Source organism: Sesamum indicum, linkage group LG3 (genome assembly GCF_026168435.1).
Source record: "Sesamum indicum cultivar Baizhima isolate 11 linkage group LG3, ASM2616843v1, whole genome shotgun sequence".
Taxonomy (NCBI): domain Eukaryota; kingdom Viridiplantae; phylum Streptophyta; class Magnoliopsida; order Lamiales; family Pedaliaceae; genus Sesamum; species Sesamum indicum.
In genome coordinates, this window is record NC_142659.1 from 18,927,971 (window position 1) to 18,945,197 (window position 17,227).

Genomic DNA, 17,227 nt, shown 5'->3' on the forward strand with positions numbered 1-17,227 from the left:
TTGTCCGTTTTGCAAATTCAGTAATTCCTGTGAAGTCTGGTGGTATTTTGGTCATTTCGGCTGTATGTATGTGGTACTGTAGCACCCCTGTGGCACTATCTTTAATACCACTAATTATAATATGCTTTTCATAATTCGAATTCATTTTTACAAGAATTTTTCATTAAAACCAATAAGACAGATATTATGTTTTAAATAATAGACATCGAAAAATAACTTGAAATACAAATTTATTGATAGTCTAATATCTCTGTAATTATATTGCTTGAAATTCCAAATTGAGATGTCACTTCTGACCTATCCAATAAGACTGATGGCACTGTTTTGATCTAATTCAGCTAATCACTATGATTTATTTGCTAAAAATATATAGTAAGGAATGATCTGCCTACTCAATATGTATATGTAACTAGTTTACACACATGTATATATATATATAGACATATATATACACACATGCAATTAGACAAATCCATGCAATGACAATAAATTTTAAAAGTAACATATACCGGCAATCATATTTTAATATTTATTATGCAATTACGACAAAATCATGAAAAAAACCAATTCTACAATCATACATCAATCCACGGTAAAGTATATAAAAAATCATTGTTTATTTTTTCAGGGTTTTGCTTACTTTAACTAGAGTGCATCAATCAATGATTTTGTCGGACATCGTCATTTTAATCAACATCTTATAGTATGCAACACAAGATACTCGTCGAACATAATATCCCCACACCATTCCAGTGTATAGCAATATCAATAGTGGACATCACAACAGACATTGTATACCTATACTGTTCTAGTATGTAGCTAAACCTGTGCCAAACCTACAGAAAATAAAGCAGAATTAGAACAATGACAGCGGGTCGATTGTATAGTAGTTTCCTGGTTATTAAACTCCATATCGAAAGATATTGCTGAAGCCTTCCTATACACCACTTCAGTGCAAGATTTGTGGGAAAAACTGAGGGCAAGATTTGGGGAGAGCAATGGCCCCATGCTGTGTGACATTCATAAATGAATTGCTTCTCTTGCTCAAGGTGATATGTCAATATCCACTTATTTTACTAAACTCAAGAAACTATGGGAAGAATTAGCCCACTTAAGTCCTCTACCCAAATGTTCTTGTGGATCGAGTAAAGGGATGGTAGACATGAATGCCTCGAATTAATTGATACAATTCTTGATGGGGCTGGAAGAGAGTTATGACCATGTACGAAGTCAAGTTCTTTTGATGGATCTTCTGACCACCATTGGAAAAGCTTATTCAATGTTTCTGTGAATTGAAAAACAAAGGAAATTCCATGTGGGGTTATCTCAAGATAGAGCCATGAACGCAAAATTCACGAATGTAGGGAAGAAGGGCGTGAATGAGATTGGACAGAGACGTAAACGACATATAGAGAAAAGGTTGCAATATTGCAATCACTGTAAAAGAAATGAACATGCTAGAGAATCCTGCTGCAAATACAGGTTACCCTGAATGGTACAAAAATCTCATGGACCAAAGAAGAATGCAGGAGGATCCACAAACAGAGCATATAATGTTGATACAGAGGGTGGTTCGTAGAGGTCTATCTCTGTCATTGAGTCAGATCTCTCTAACTTATTTAGATTAGAAATAAGGAGAACAATGCAGGTACACAATCATACTTTGGAGCATGACATAAATTTGGTGGATCTTGAGTATTTTGGAGGTACTGCATTTATAATTTTTGATAAGAATGTTGCTAACACTCCACTACCAGCAGGGGTAAAGTTCACTTCAGATTGTGGTGCATTGCTACCTGATCCCTCGAAGTACCATAGATTGGTTGGAAGCATATTATACTTGGGATTTACTAGGCGAGATGTGTCACATGCTTCCCAACAATTGAGTCAATATTTACAGCACCCCTGCCAACTTCATTGGGATGCAGCAGTTCACTTGGTGAAATATTTGAAAGGGTGTCCCACTACAGGTTTGTTTTTTCCTCCAAATAAAGATTTACATCTAAGTGTTTTTTATTAGTATCATACTTTAAGATGTAGAGTCTCGTTCCCAAAGGCTATTCCTTAGTTTTGCGACAGCAAAACGACAATACATATCACTGCTAACCCTGTGTTCCACGAGCAAACAAAACACTATTGATTGCCACATACTGAGGGATAAGTTTAAGGAGGGATTTGTCGTTCCCACTCATGTCAGTGCCAAAGAACAAATAGCAGACATGCTAACGAAGCCACTAACAGGTCCAGTTTTTTAGTTCATGAAGTCCAAGTTAAACTTGTTGTCTTTGCCACCAAGCTCAACTTGTGGGGGATGTTAACATGGCTGAAGTATGCTACCTTGGTGTCACAGGTCGGCTATTACCTGTGGGCAACGTGCGGGCAATCGGGTTGATGTAGGCCAGCACGGGACGACATGCGGGCATCTCGGGTTGATGTAGGCCAGCATGTAGCGACGTTGTGTGCAACCTTAGGCACGAGTAGAAGCAAACGTGCGGAACAGAGTGCTTTGATGCGGGAACAGAGTGCTCTAGCCTTGGAGATGCTGAAAAAGTGCACTCCTCGGCCCTTTCAGTGTGCTACTCATGGGAAAAGTGATTTTTTTCTTAAGCCTATTATAAGGGGGACATGATACGGTGAGCATCAGCCGGTCCTCCCCGTGCACGACGGCAGTAGCATGAGACGACGTGTGCACAAAGTGAGCATCTCTTGGGGGCATGATGGGGGCCTTCAAGAGCCGGCTCGTGAGCGGAGCGCTAGAGTCCCCGAAGGGCTGGGAAACCTGACGGGCGGCGTAGGGCCAGGATGGCCTACGTTGGGCACCGATTGTGCTGAGTGGCTCCGTGTGGTGTGCTAGGTTGCCCCGCGGGCTGCGAGTTATCTGAGGCAGCGCCTCTCGAGCGATTGGGTGATCGAGGCAAGCATTCCAAGACCTCGTGATCCAACTCATGGAATGCGCTATCGAGTTCTAGTAGTCCATGGGGGTCCGTTGGCTAAGAATAGGCGGTCGTGGGACGACGTCGCATAGTAAGCCTAAGCCGAAAGGCAAGAAAGCATGTTGGGCACGCCGTACGGGAGAACGGCAAGTTGTCGGCATATCGATTGGGCCTCGGACTTATGATGATGTCCTACTCGGGTGAGACATGGAATGCGGCCATCGAGGGCGAGCGCCTAGGATGTACCGAGTGTATTGGACAAGAGACGGGCGTTGCGTGCGCAAGCGTAGTGCCGTAATACCGAAGCGGAGCGAGGATGCTCCTTGCCATTGGGCAATGTGTCGACAGGTTCCGAGATGATGTGCGAGACGCAAAGGGCACGGATGTAGAGAGCCTCAGCGAGCACCCGGATTGTCGCGAACTCTGATGTGTGCAAAGGCCGGACGAAGGTGGGTTGGCACCTTTGTGGCATCACAGGCCGAAATTATATGAGAAATGATATTCCGCTGCAATGAAGATTGGCAGGCCTGTGACATATGGTATCAGAGCCTCGTTGCCTTCACGGGACGAGGCGCATTGCGAACCTGGAGGTCGTGACCCTCCAGTCGACGAATGGAATATGAGCCCTGATACTGTGACAAGAGGTATCAGCTTTCAGTCTACGAGTGGTATAAAAGCTCTACGTCTGAGGTAGAGACGAGTTGGAATCCGTAGAGACCATCAGTTGAGACAAGATCAGACCGGGTTGTGACGGGACGATTTTGGGGGACGTCTACCTCTTAGTGGGCGTTGGGATACCTCTAAGAGGGTGTTGGTTAGAGTCCTAGGAGAGCAAGCGTCTACGGTCCAACTTCGTTTGTTGTTGGTTGGCAGGTGAGTGAGCGCCGCAGATGTGTGGGCGAGCTGTCAACCGTGGTGCAAAATTTCTTTTCGGCAGATCGATATTCGGACTTCAGAATACTTGGCTTCCCTAAGTGAGAGGGGGACATGCCGATGAGTCGGATGGACTGCGAGAGTCATGTTTGTGAAGCAGAGGTAGCAACCATGTGTGCGGAATTTCGCAAGTCAAGAGGCGGCCTAGTCGCCAAGGCCGTTTTGGTGGACGGAACACCACCTTGAGTTGAGATTGGTGGATGAAGGGCCACATTCTCAATAGTCTGAAGAACCTTCCAGTAGGGACGTGCTGAATATTCATGAGCCGAAGCACAGTTGCACATGAGGTGCGTGGAACAAGCCACCCTTGGGGTTGCGAGGAGTGGACGTTGAGACCCCTTCATGGGCAGTTGTCAGTGCAAGCCGTGTGTGGCAGAGCAGAGTTATGGGATGGAATGCTATTGTGGTAGATGAGGGTGCGTTAGGGGAGACGACACGCTTCAAGAACCAAGGAGCATAGGCATCCGTTATGGGTGCGAAAGACAACTTGTCCGGAGCTTGAGTGGGAGCAGCCCACTAAGCTGTATGTTGAGTGCTCATCAGGAGCACGAGTGTGGATATTCGATGGGAGCAGCAGGCTTCATCGATACTGGGAGCAGCAGGCTCCGTTGGCACCATGAGCGGCATGGTGTGATCGGCCGAACAGGGATTGGGAGCGGGAGACCCCAAACCTTGTTAGTGTGGTCGAGATGGGAGTTGGATACTCCCCTTTCTTGTTGGTGTTCGGACCGATGCGAGACTGGTGTTTGGAGGTGCTGTCGGACGGGGATTCAGAGATCCTATCCTTGCAGTTGCGGTCAAGCGCTCGGGACGAGGCAACGAGAGTGTGTTTTGCGGTCAAGCTAGGAAAGCTTGATCGTCAGCCAGATTTGGGACAGGTGGTCTCATTTCCGTGGTGGGTTGAGCGGCAACCCTTTTAAAAGCTGTTCGGGTCGCGAGTAGCGTTCTGCCGACAGTCGGGCAGGTGGCCCGTATTTTCCGGTCAAGTTAGGAAAACTTGGTCGTCTACCGGATTGAGAACAGTGACTCCTTTCGGTGCGGGGTTGAGTGATAACCCTTTTTCGGTCCACGAGTGGTGTGGTTCCGACAGCTGGGCAGGCGGCCCATGGTGTGTTCGCAAGTGTTTGAGTATAGTCTACCGCAGAGGCGGATCCGTGTGTTTGCCGAGGGCGGCAACACATCGAATGGTGGAGAGAGTGTGAAGTGTGACGCCGGGTTTCCACACTTCCGTATCACAGACTCCACACTTCGTTCGTTCCAGATCAATTCGGGTGTATTGAGACACTGTCTTGAGGAGCATTGGGATTTGAGAGGCGCACTTGACAAGACTTGGAGCACAGTTGAGAGAGTCCGGAAGAGAGTGTAGAGCCAGGCACAGACTTCCGACTACATTTGAAGTGAGTGTAAACGTAGTACACAAACTTCCATCTTGAGGCGATCAAGCGAGTGTATAAAGGCACTGTTTGTGTGCGAGCTATCCGACACCATAGGAAGAGAGTGCAGTGAGGCGCAGACTTCCGTTCATGTTTAGTGTTGAGTGAGTGCATCAGAAACACTATGTTTTGTGGAGGAGCAGCTTAGCGTCGCCTTGAGGAGATCCCGTGTTGTGTAGAAGAGACACTTCACGATTGGAGTGCTCAAGGGAGCAGGAGGTCGGTCTGGTGTCGCGAGATACTTAGAGAGTATTGGGCACCGCATACAAATCCTTTGTGTATGTGTTGACGAGGATGTCAACAGATCGAGTGGGTGAGTCTCTTGTGGACGACGTGTAGGCGACTAGGGATGTCGACCACACGCAGTGGATGATAACTCGTGTTGTGCGGGAGAGGCACTTCACGACTGGAGCGCTCGAAAGAGCAGGAGCGGTCTGGTGTCGCTAGATACTTGGGGAGTATTGGACACTGCATACACTTCAATCCTTCGTGTATGTGTTGACGAGGACGTCAACAGATCGAGTGGGTGAGAATGTCACAGGTCGGCTATTACCTGTGGGCAACGTGCGGGCAATCGGGTTGATGTAGGCCAGCACGGGACGACATGCGGGCATCTCGGGTTGATGTAGGCCAGCATGTAGCGACGTTGTGCGCAACCTTAGGCACGAGTAGAAGCAAACGTGCGGAACAGAGTGCTTTGATGCGGGAACAGAGTGCTCTAGCCTTGGAGATGCTGAAAAAGTGCACTCCTCGGCCCTTTCAGTGTGCTACTCATGGGAAAAGTGATTTTTTTCTTAAGCCTATTATAAGGGGGACATGATATGGTGAGCATCAGCCGGTTCTCCCCGTGCACGACGGTAGTAGCATGAGACGACGTGTGCACAAAGTGAGCATCTCTTGGGGGCATGATGGGGGCCTTCAAGAGCCGGCTCGTGAGCGGAGCGCTAGAGTCCCCGAAGGGCTGGGAAACCTGACGGGCGGCGTAGGGCCAGGATGGCCTACGTTGGGCACCGATTGTGCTGAGAGGCTCCGTGTGGTGTGCTAGGTTGCCCCGCGGGCTGCGAGTTATCTGAGGCAGCGCCTCTCGAGCGATTGGGTGATCGAAGCAAGCATTCCAAGACCTCGTGATCCAACTCATGGAATGCGCTATCGAGTTCTAGTCGTCCATGGGGGTCCGTTGGCTAAGAATAGGCGGTCGTGGGACGACGCCGCATAGTAAGCCTAAGCCGAAAGGCAAGAAGGCATGTTGGGCACGCCGTACGGGAGAACGGCAAGTTGTCGGCATATCGATTGGGCCTCGGACTTATGATGATGTCCTACTCGGGCGAGACATGGAAGGCGGCCATCGAGGGCGAGCGCCTAGGATGTACCGAGTGTATTGGACAAGAGACGGGCGTTGCGTGCGCAAGCGTAGTGCCGTAATGCCGAAGCGGAGCGAGGATGCTCTTTGCCATTGGGCAATGTGTCGACAGGTTCCGAGATGATGTGCGAGACGCAAAGGGCACGGATGTAGAGAGCCTCAGCGAGCACCCGGACTGTCGCGAACTCTGATGTGTGCAAAGGCCGGACGAAGGTGGGTTGGCACCTTTGTGGCATCATAGGCCGAAATTATATGAGAAATGATATTCCGCTGCAATGAAGATTGGCAGGCCTGTGACACTTGGGCTAGAGACTAGAAGTGCAGAAACAGAGCTGGAGAAAGGATAAATTAACTACAGAGAAGCAGCAGCTATAAGACGTGTTTATATTATTTCATTTTTTGTTAGTAGCTTATTACGCTTTTATTGTTTTTCTTCTAGTTGAGTTAGTTTAGTTGGTTAGTGTGAGTAGCTATTTAGTTAGAACCGAACTTAGTTCCATTTAAGCAAAGTTGTTTTGTAGATACACAACTTCTTCTTTGTTTTTCTCAATCAATATACAAAGCCGCTTATCTTCAATTTTACTAGTTTTGAAAACTACTTCTCACCAATTCATGCTTCAGGAGGTCGTTTTTGTGGCACCAAAGGCGTACTCTTGCAGTAGATCGTTCGTGTGTCGGTGCGATCAACGTTGGTCATGACAAGATGGTTGGCAGGTATGTTGTTTATGCGATTGTTCTTATGCATTAGTTTGTGAACTATACACTATGAACTTCTATGCAAATTCTCCATCTGCTTACACTTCCTGGGTTAATAAATTACATTTTTACAATTACCACTAACTATAAACGCCAAGGCCGATGCGCCTATCTCTCGTGTACAACCTTATGTGAGTTTTTCTTTCTTTGCCGCCTGATTTTCTTCACTACGAGATTTCAACAATTCTCATCGACTCCAACATTGTAAATCGCTGCATCAGACATGATCAATTTTTCACTAACCACCGCTAACTACTGAGGTAAGTGTTACAGATCACCACCCTCCCCTAACCACCGCAGCTGGTGCCCCCTCCCAACGCAGCAGACCTCCGCCCTTCAACTACCTCTTATCACCAGCTCCCCTTTCCCCCTCAGCTTAGTTTGCTCCTCTTCCCGATCGTGAGGTCGCCTCTCAAATCGGCAAACTCAATTGCAAATGGTGGGAATTTTTCTATTTTTTATTAATACTATATGTATATAATTTATTTATTGTAATTTTTTTATATTTGATAAATTTATCTTATAATTTGTATAAATCTAGGCCATTGATTTAATCCAATAAATTTGAGCCATTGATTTTTTACATCCATATAAAATATTGATCTAAATAATAAAAGATGTAAACCATTGATTTGTTTACTAAATCTCAACCATTGATATATATCTAATACAAAATCCAATGGCTCACATTTAGGGGCATAAAAATTATTTATAGGTAAATGTTAAGAAAAATCGCAGGTGGAGCGCGTGTTGTACACTACACCCCATGGCTTAAGAGGGTATTTTGTTGATTTAAAAAAATATAGAAGGTAAATTGGGAATTTTTTTTTACAAGGGCTTTTTTCCATTTTTAAGTAACATAAAAGTAATATTCCTTTATTCAATATTACTTTTGACCTTTTTTATTACAATCGATTGGACTAAAATTTTAATAATTTATATCGATTGTTGGTAATTTATGTCAATATTATGAGTTTTCATTGTATAAAACCGTATTAAATTGAATTGAAATTTTGGTATGTCAAAATCGTAGTCGAATATCGAATCGAATTTCTTGTTTGATTCAGTAAGTTAATGAAAAGTTTGGGTTTGGTAAATTACCAAAAAAAATGAATTTAAACAAAACTCCTACTTTTACTTTATATATAATATATAATATATTTGGTACCCAAAATCATATAGCAAATTTTTAAAGAAAAAACTTGTATCAAAATTTTGATTTGATACCAACATATGTCTTACAAAGAGCTTATTTTGTTAGCTTATGTTAGGTTTAAATCTAACTTTTATAGTGAAATGATTCAAATATCTTTTTGAATTATAAATTATAAGTTTATATAATTTTTAAAATTTTCTAAAAATATTTTTTAAGCTAGTATTCCCTATGAATTATTTGCTTTGCCATATTCAAATCCTTTTACATTTTTTGTAAATCATCAAAAGTAAAATAATAATTTTCATCTGACAGTACGTCTAGAGGCTAAACAACTATTTTAAATTTTATGGAATATTTATAATTTTTTAAACAATGATAGAGTATTCGTAATTATATCAAGTCTCAAATAAAAAAGTTATAGTTTATCTTCTTTTTTTTTTCATAGTATGTAATTCATTATATTTAAATTCAAATACTAATATAACATATCGATAATTCGAATCAACAAATATCGATAATTTAAATGAACCTAAATCCAATCTAGGACTGGATTTGAACCAATAAAAAAAAATTGATTCGACCCAAACCCACTTGGGACCGAGCCAGGCCAAGACTTAATACTTGGGACCAATCTAGCAAATAGCCCAGGACCACTTGGTCCTGGCGGGCCCTGACCGGACTTGTTCGGCCTTTTTTTTTTGTCAAATTCATTATATATTCTTAAATATTATTTTTCTATATTCAATTTTTGTGTGATTAATTATTATTTATTTATTTCAAATTACAATTATAAATTTAAGTAAGGATTTATAATAAAAACCTCAATATCATAAAAACGAAAAAAAAGAAAAAAGAAAACACAAGCACATCTGAATTTGAAGGGGGCTTGGTTCAAGCCTCAATCCGATTGATCAATAGGTTAGGCTTGGATTTATAAATTAATTCAATTGGAGCTCACTTAAAGGCTTAAAATGTTCCAAAACTGACCATGAATAGTAACGGATCGATTCTCAATCTAACTTTTTTAAATTGATCAATACTAATTTCAGACTGATCCGACCCACCGTACACCTTGAACCTAAACAATCCGTGAAATCACGAGTTCCACTTCTCAAGAAAAGAATTTCAACGAAAACCAACCAACCAACCAACAAATCCACGCGTGATCCTTATCCACTCTTCTCCATCCTATTGCAGCAGCCGGCTTGGTCCCCCCCTCCCCCCTCTCTCTCTCTCCATATACACACACATGCATATATGTATGATCGCACATCAAAAGAGAAAATAGCTATTCTCCACAGCTCCACAACCCAAGTTTTCTTCTTCTTTTAGCTGCGTGAGCGGCAATTGGCTGATCTGAAACGGGGGATGATTACGGCCGAAATCTGTGGGGATTGGTGGATTGGAAATCAATTTGCTCATTCGATCGTCTGGGAAGAGAAGAAAGAAAGTAGGGATTTGATTTCCAACTCCACCCATTCCTATGGTTTTTGGGATTTCCCCCCCTTTTCATCTCATCCTTTTCTCATGACTCTCTTTAAATCAACAGGTTTGTGTACATTTCAAATTTTCAATCTATTTATCGAAGTTTTTCTGCGCAATTGTTGTTTAATTAAATGTTTGTTTCAATGGCCTATGATTATTAGGGCACCATATGGTGATGTAGTGTTGTATGATTCAATTGTTGCTTGAGGCAGCTTTTACTTTTACACTGAAAAAAGTCGATAGTAAGATTTAAATGGTTTAAAAAAAAAAAATAATAAAGTTATCGTCTTTTATTGAGATTTGATATAAGTAGGCGCAAATTTAGAATTTTTTAATTTTATTTTTATTCAATAAATAAATCGTCTAGTTAGGTCAAAATTCACTAAATTTGCTAATATTAATAAAAAAATAAATTCAACAAAATTTGCTAATTTTGTAGGTAAGAACGATGAATTATTATTAATTGAAATAATTTGATTACAATCATTCTGTCAGATATCAATCATTACAATAATCATATTCTAATCAATAATATTAAATAAACGAACTCTAATCAAAACCTACTATTACAATAAAAACAACACACCTACTATTTTTATACATAATGTCCCATGCAAAAGATAGGGTATAACCTTTTGATATGCATTTTAGCACAGTTATTAGTAACAATAAATAATTCTCTTTCTTATTTTATTTTTAATTTTAAAATATTTATATTTTTTAATTTTTTAATTAAAAAATATCGAATATCTCATTAACTTGATTGGATATATTTTTTTACTCGACAACCAACCCAATTTATTTAAAATCAAGTTCGGATAACCCCAAACCCAAAAAATAATCAAGTTCGGATAACTCCAAACCCAAAAAATAATAATAATATCCGAATCAATTTAGACCAATCCATTCAAATTAGATCAGAACAGCAAAAACCCGATCAAAATGCCCATCCCAGTTTGTGTTGACCTCAAAGTTTTTGAGATAAATAGTTAATACTAATAAGGGGTTAAAAAGAAATGGAATGGAACATATTTAAGAGGATTTTTCGCCTACTAAATGGAATGGTATGTGAAATTAATTTGTCATTTGCCTTCATTTGATGGTTTTTATGTTTCTTCCATGTTGGGACTTTGCATAATTGCACATATAACCCCCATGGGGAAAGGGCAGATCCAATTTTGCCTCACAATTTATGAATTTTTTATGTAATGCCCAAAAAATTCAATTACATTTTGCAAGTTTGTTCCCAAGAATCTCAACTCCTTTTGGGCAAATTTTAATGGGCTAATATGAAATTTAATATAATTACGAATATTTTTTCGTTGATTTGAAAATTTTACAAATACTCTAAATATTTGATGAAATTATGTAATATTTGAATGAATATTTGAAATTGCCAACTTTATCTCTACCATATCGTTCTTTTTTTAAGAAACAATCTAAAACACTTGGACGAGGTGAAAGAAAATTTTGAAAACCTATAAAAATTATCCACTTAATCTAAAAAAATTTAAAATATAAAATATAATTTGTAATCTACAAAAGCATATTTGTCAGTTCACCATAAAAAATGAAAGAAAACCTAAAGAAAACTAATGGATTCACTATTTATTAGACGGTTGTTAAAATCAAGAAATCTTGATAATTTTCAACAATATATATAAATTCTCAAGGAAGCTCGTCATAATATACCCTTCAATTTTGAAGAGTAAAAGGTTGTGAGTCATAACCTCGTTTATCTATTTAATGAGAAAAATGGTTGATGTAATTTTCAGAAACCGTGAATGGAAATAACTCTAATTCCTGTCCAGGCTGCAAGTAAAACTTCTCAAACAATTGACAGATTGCCTGAGACTTGTGCCAGTTCTGTCACAGGGATGCATCCATTAAATCTGCAGAATTCTGTGCACTCAATCAAAGGTTCTGAAGGATTTTTTTGCGGTGGTTATCTCGGTTAGCTATGACTCGTAAAATCTATTGATCACAATGAAACTAAGATAAACAAAGAAAATACACTGCGACTGCATGACTCCGCGAAGGATTAAAGCATACGAAGCAAATTGAGGTGGTAATACAACCGTTTATAAGCCGTCCCAGACTATTCTTTACCCAGTAATTTGGTCTGGTTCTGTTTGAAGTACAGAATCGTTGGTTCCGATCAACAGTTGCTAGGAAGAAATTGGAAAAAAGCAAAGAGAGAGAGAGAGAGAGAGAGAGAAGAAATGTAACTTTATGCTAATAGTTGAGGCAGCCCCTCTCAACCTTGGAATGCTGTTACTTTGGACTGTACTAACTCCTCCTTATAGCAACGTCTTTATTTCTGCAGGAAAAGAAGAAGAAATTGTCGAGATTTTGGAGCTTGCTGAGTTCCTAAACCTCAGAGGTATACATGCACAACAGCGGAAACTAAACAAGAGCGTCTAGGATTCTCATGAGAGAGGCAGATTTACTGCCAAACTATGTCAAAATTTACCAGCAGAACACCATTAAAAAACCAAAATTTGAACACCTCAACCATATTTCAATAAAATGCAATTGGACGGACTACGGATGGATAAGCATATCTTATCTGAAACTGTAGAATTTTAATACGGCAGCTTCCCCATATTTTTGTTGAAGCCACAGGTTGCAGCAGGAAAACGGTTAGTGCCTGCCAAAAGATAGTTTGAACAATCAAATGCTGGTTAAGTAAGAATACATGATCCATATTCACATTCTGCTATTTAACAACATTATCCATGGACATTCAGGATCTATCAATTCAATTCGAACTATCAATCTGCAAAAACTATTTTAGGGAGGTAATGCAGCATGTTTAAGCAAACATTATTTTTAGGCAGGTTACGCATACAGTGAAATTTGAGAAACAAGTTAACCACGTACTTGATACAAAACTATAGTGTTAACAATAAACTAGGGAATAAAATTTTCTGAGCATGAACGTGAAGAAAGAAATCAAATTGCTCTCAGTATAAGATATTAAGTGTAAGAAATAACTTATAAGTAGCAGCTGCAGGAAGAATAGCTGGAAGCAAAGCACTGACATAACAAGGATCATTCGCAAGAAGCTAAACTTAAACTTGTTAACCAAATATATCATCCGGGTTCTATTTTCATGTTTAAGGACCATTTCTTCATTTTTAAATTACTGTTGTTTTCTTTGTTATCTTTTCTGTCCAGCAAAGTATAACGACCCATGCGTCAATGCTCCCTCTGAGATGAAGGTTCATCACATTCCCAGCACTCAAGCAATACACAAAATCATTTAACTGTTTTACGGCCCAAAATGATACTGCAATAATGCTAACATATCAACTTAAATACTAGCTTCCAGTTCATCACAAAGTCACAAGATATGTCTATAATACATGAGGAAAATATAAATATAAAATAAATCAACTTCAATATCAAAATCTAGGACAAGAAATGCAATGTCCAAAGCCGAAATGATGCTTGAGTATGATGTGGTTGGACCAGGTCATTTGAGTCTTGCCATGCGATCACGACCTATGTCAGAATATTATAGATGTAAATCCAATATAAGAAAAAAGACACTCGTGCAATAACAACTTTACTAAATCTTGAAGTCTAATTGTATGGCAAACCTTCCTACAAACCTAAGAGCCTAAGTTTCACATAAAAAAACAAGTCATTCATCTCAACATCTGCCTAAGTGTTGATGTCTTTCTAGTAACCCATCGACATTACATTGATTAGGCATTGTTTAGCCTCTATGAATTAGCAAAGCCTAAAGTCTCATTGCAACAGAATTCATCTGAATGTTTGCCAAAGTGGTTGAGACCTTATAGAAAACGCCCTGAATTGAGTTATTTAGCCTCCATCACATGCAGGAGCCTTGATTCACCTCATGATCCTAAAAACTAATTTTCCATAACACTTATGTCAACAATCTTAATGCACACCAAACCTACCCATAGTGCTTTCCTCATGAAAATGACCAGCACTACCCTCTTGGATACCAACTTCAATGTTCCAGTTAAGTCTTCTTAGCCTGTTGGTCTGCTGCCATCTCTGCCTTGCAAAGTCCAGCCACTAGCCCACCAGACTCCATTCAAACACAATCAGTGCTTGTCAACTCCTCTACCAACCAGCCCCATAATTTCAAGAAACGCCACGTGTATGCATTCTCATGCGCACACGTCACGCACACACATTTGCAGTAGTGCCAGCCAACCTTGCATGGCAGCTGTCCTCGAAAAACAAATATGAAGTACTTTTGCTCAGTGTGTGCAAGTGGTGAACTTGTATTTGAAGACAAAATAGACAAAGAGAGTTCACATTTGAAAATTAGCTGTATAGTATTTAGCAAGTGATGCCTGTGTATAGTAAATTGAGAAGTATCCATTCAGTATCTGTTAAATACTTTAAGATCGGGAATCTTTATACGAATGCACATACATATTGTAAAGTCAGTTCGATATAGACTTGCTATTTTTTGTTAATTTGAGTCAAATTTGAGCCCAGTGTGGAAAACAACAGTGTTGTTGGTATATGGTTGTTAATACTACTTGAGTTTATGCAATTTCACACAATCTTCCAGAACACACTAGTATTGCTGAATGCCTGAGATAGGTATAAAATTTTGAACTGAAATCCTAAAATGATGTTTTGGTTATTGTGGCGTTTTTGCCGGCTTGAATTTGGAGCAGAAAGCTTCTGGGGGTTAAATAGGAAGTTCCACGTGTACTTAGATCCCTAGACATAGTAAAGATTCTAATTGTGGTGGAGTATACAAGAGCATTTTATTTCTTGCTAACATGTTGACTAGCCCAACATCTTCATGACGTCAAGTCAGGACCTAGATAACCCAGTTGGTATGCTTACGTTCAAACCAAAACTCCTTTTTATCATATATCATTTAACGCATTACAAGTACTATACTTTGTCATATGCCGTGTCAGCAAAGGAATCCAGTGACATGCTTGGAATTGAGCTATGGTCTTAAATAGTTATGCTTAGATCAACTCCAACCACCTCCTCTTCCCCCCAATGCAGTAGTAGTCTTTCCCCTAAATAGACCAGTCCAATAAATAATTAAGAGGACAAGAACTTCCTCAAGAGTAGCAACTGCTAACCATCTATCCTCCCTGACTTTGCACAATACAAACTTCACAACTTCCAATGTCAATGCACTAACCATAAACAGATTTCGTACAGGATCTAAAGTCACACAAATAAATCATCAAACTGAAATAGATTTCTAGGTCAATAACAAAGTGAGCAATATGCCAAAACAAACTACAATCAAGAATAACAGAGGTGAAAACTTACATGAACCACATCACACTCTCTTCATAACTTGATTGTCAAGACAACCAAATGCTAAAGAACTTAAAAAGCACGACGCATCGTCCGCTTTGGCTTCTTCACAAAACTTAACCTAAGCTTTCTAAGACTTCTTCGCTTCCTTGCCATCTTCTCAGGCAGCGTCTCCCTTTTCTTCTCCTTCTTCACACCAGTAGGCTTCTTCTTTGCAAATCTAGGATCCACCTTATATGCCTTGGGCTCAACAGGTAGTCCATTGCTCTCAGCTTCCTTGTAAAGTGCATTTGCCTTATCTAGACGTCCATGAGCACACAACTTTCCCATCAGCAAGTCATATGTCTTAATGCCCGGTTCACAGCCATCTTCCTTCATCTTTGTGAAAACACTCATAGCATGATCAATTCTTTCAATCCCACATAAAATTTTCAAAAATTCATAATAAGCCTTCTTATCTAGTGCATCCCCATACCCTGCAGATTTCATCATATCAATCATCTCATCACCTTCCCCTACCCGTGCAGCCTGATACAAACTCTTAATTAGGACAAGATATGTAGTTTCATTGGGGTAACACCCCCATTCCCTAATCCTAGAGAACAGTTTCATTGCATCTTCAGTTTTCCTAATCTTGCATAAATTAGAAATCAACACATTAAATGTCTCCACATCACGTGGAACACCATTTCTTTCCATCTCAATTAACACATTTTCTGCCTCTGCTTGAAGCCTAAACGGATCCTTCTCTCTACAAAGTCGACAAACACAGTCCAAAATCGCATTGTATGCATATGTACTTATCTCAAAACCTCCTCTGTACATTTCATCCACCAATCTTTTAACTTCTTCTAATTTCCCATCCACACACCATGCCTTGATCAAGGCATCGCATATAAACTCATCTGGAAAGAACTCATTAGCCAGACTCTTAACCATTTTTTCAGCATAACTGGCATATCCACGCTCACAAAGACCCGAAACAATCAGCTTCAAAGCATCCATATTCCTCGGAAACCCATAATCTTTTTCCATACTCTCAAACAATGCTACAACTTGAGTTGGCCTACCAGCCCTAACCAACCTATCAACCAGAGCCTCAAGACTTTTAACCCCAGTTACTCCGCGTCCATCCACAAGAACTTCATGGGTAGCCTTAAAATCCTTCCTTCGCCCAAAATAATCAGCAAAGTAGGAGTAAACCTCATCGCTTGGCTGAAACCCGGGCCTTGACTTGGCCCATTTAAGGAAATCAAGGGCCATACGGCCCGCATCAGGAGAAATATTGAGCGTCTCTTGGAGGAGTTCAGGGCTGATAGTGATATGAGAGAAAGAAAGATCGAGCCTTTTAGGAAGAGGGATGGGTTCTGCATCTGGGTTTTTTAGAAGCTCATTAGAAAGACCTTCTGCTATGGATTTCTCCTCTCCTACTTTTCCAGAGCTTTCATTAGTAAACCTTCCGGAGGGATTACCTGTCTGCGAAGAGAAAAGCCTGATAGACAAGCCCTGATAGTGGGTGCTGGGGAAAGCGTAAGACGAAAAAGGTTCTTGACGGCGGAGGGACGGCGGCGGCGGGGAAGGCGGCCGACACGCAGAGAGGTGGTTCTGAGAATTGGGTAATGGGGAGAAGCAGCGAAGGAGGAGGAGTTTACGCAAGTGCAATGGAGATAGCAGGATGGTGGGCTTACGCATTTTGAGTGCGTGAACAGTGTCCTCAGTGTGTGTCTGAGAGGGAGAAGGAGAAGAGGGTTTTGGGGTTTGGGACTTTGGGTCGCAGTTTCAGTCTCACCAATAAGAGCAGTGCTAAGGTACGACGGGTTGCAGGGAATTCAAGTAAAGATCTCAAGTCCGACCGTCAGATTATTTGAATACACCCAGAAGAGAAAAGACA

At 40.7% G+C, this 17,227-nt stretch overlaps 1 protein-coding gene and 2 long non-coding RNA genes across 3 annotated transcripts; 2 read left to right on the top strand and 1 right to left on the bottom strand.

Moving 5' to 3' along the window:
- Positions 1–7,158: 7,158 nt before the first annotated feature.
- Positions 7,159–7,998, top strand: LOC148788771 (uncharacterized). The gene is made up of 2 exons (XR_016064577.1): positions 7,159–7,373; positions 7,590–7,998. It is a non-coding gene; the product is annotated as an uncharacterized LOC148788771 (long non-coding RNA).
- Positions 7,999–9,356: 1,358 nt separating this feature from the next.
- LOC110011699 (uncharacterized) lies at positions 9,357–12,614 on the top strand. Its single transcript, XR_016064576.1, has 2 exons — positions 9,357–10,120; positions 12,383–12,614. It is a non-coding gene; the product is annotated as an uncharacterized LOC110011699 (long non-coding RNA).
- PNM1 (Pentatricopeptide repeat (PPR) superfamily protein) lies at positions 12,117–17,185 on the bottom strand. Its single transcript, XM_088878452.1, has 2 exons — positions 15,349–17,185; positions 12,117–12,706 (listed from the first exon to the last, which is right to left on the bottom strand). Exon 1 carries the CDS (start codon positions 17,026–17,028, stop codon positions 15,409–15,411), a length of 1,620 nt encoding a protein of 539 aa, XP_088734578.1. The 5' UTR covers positions 17,029–17,185; the 3' UTR covers positions 12,117–12,706; positions 15,349–15,408.
- Between the last annotated feature and the right edge of the window lie 42 nt (positions 17,186–17,227).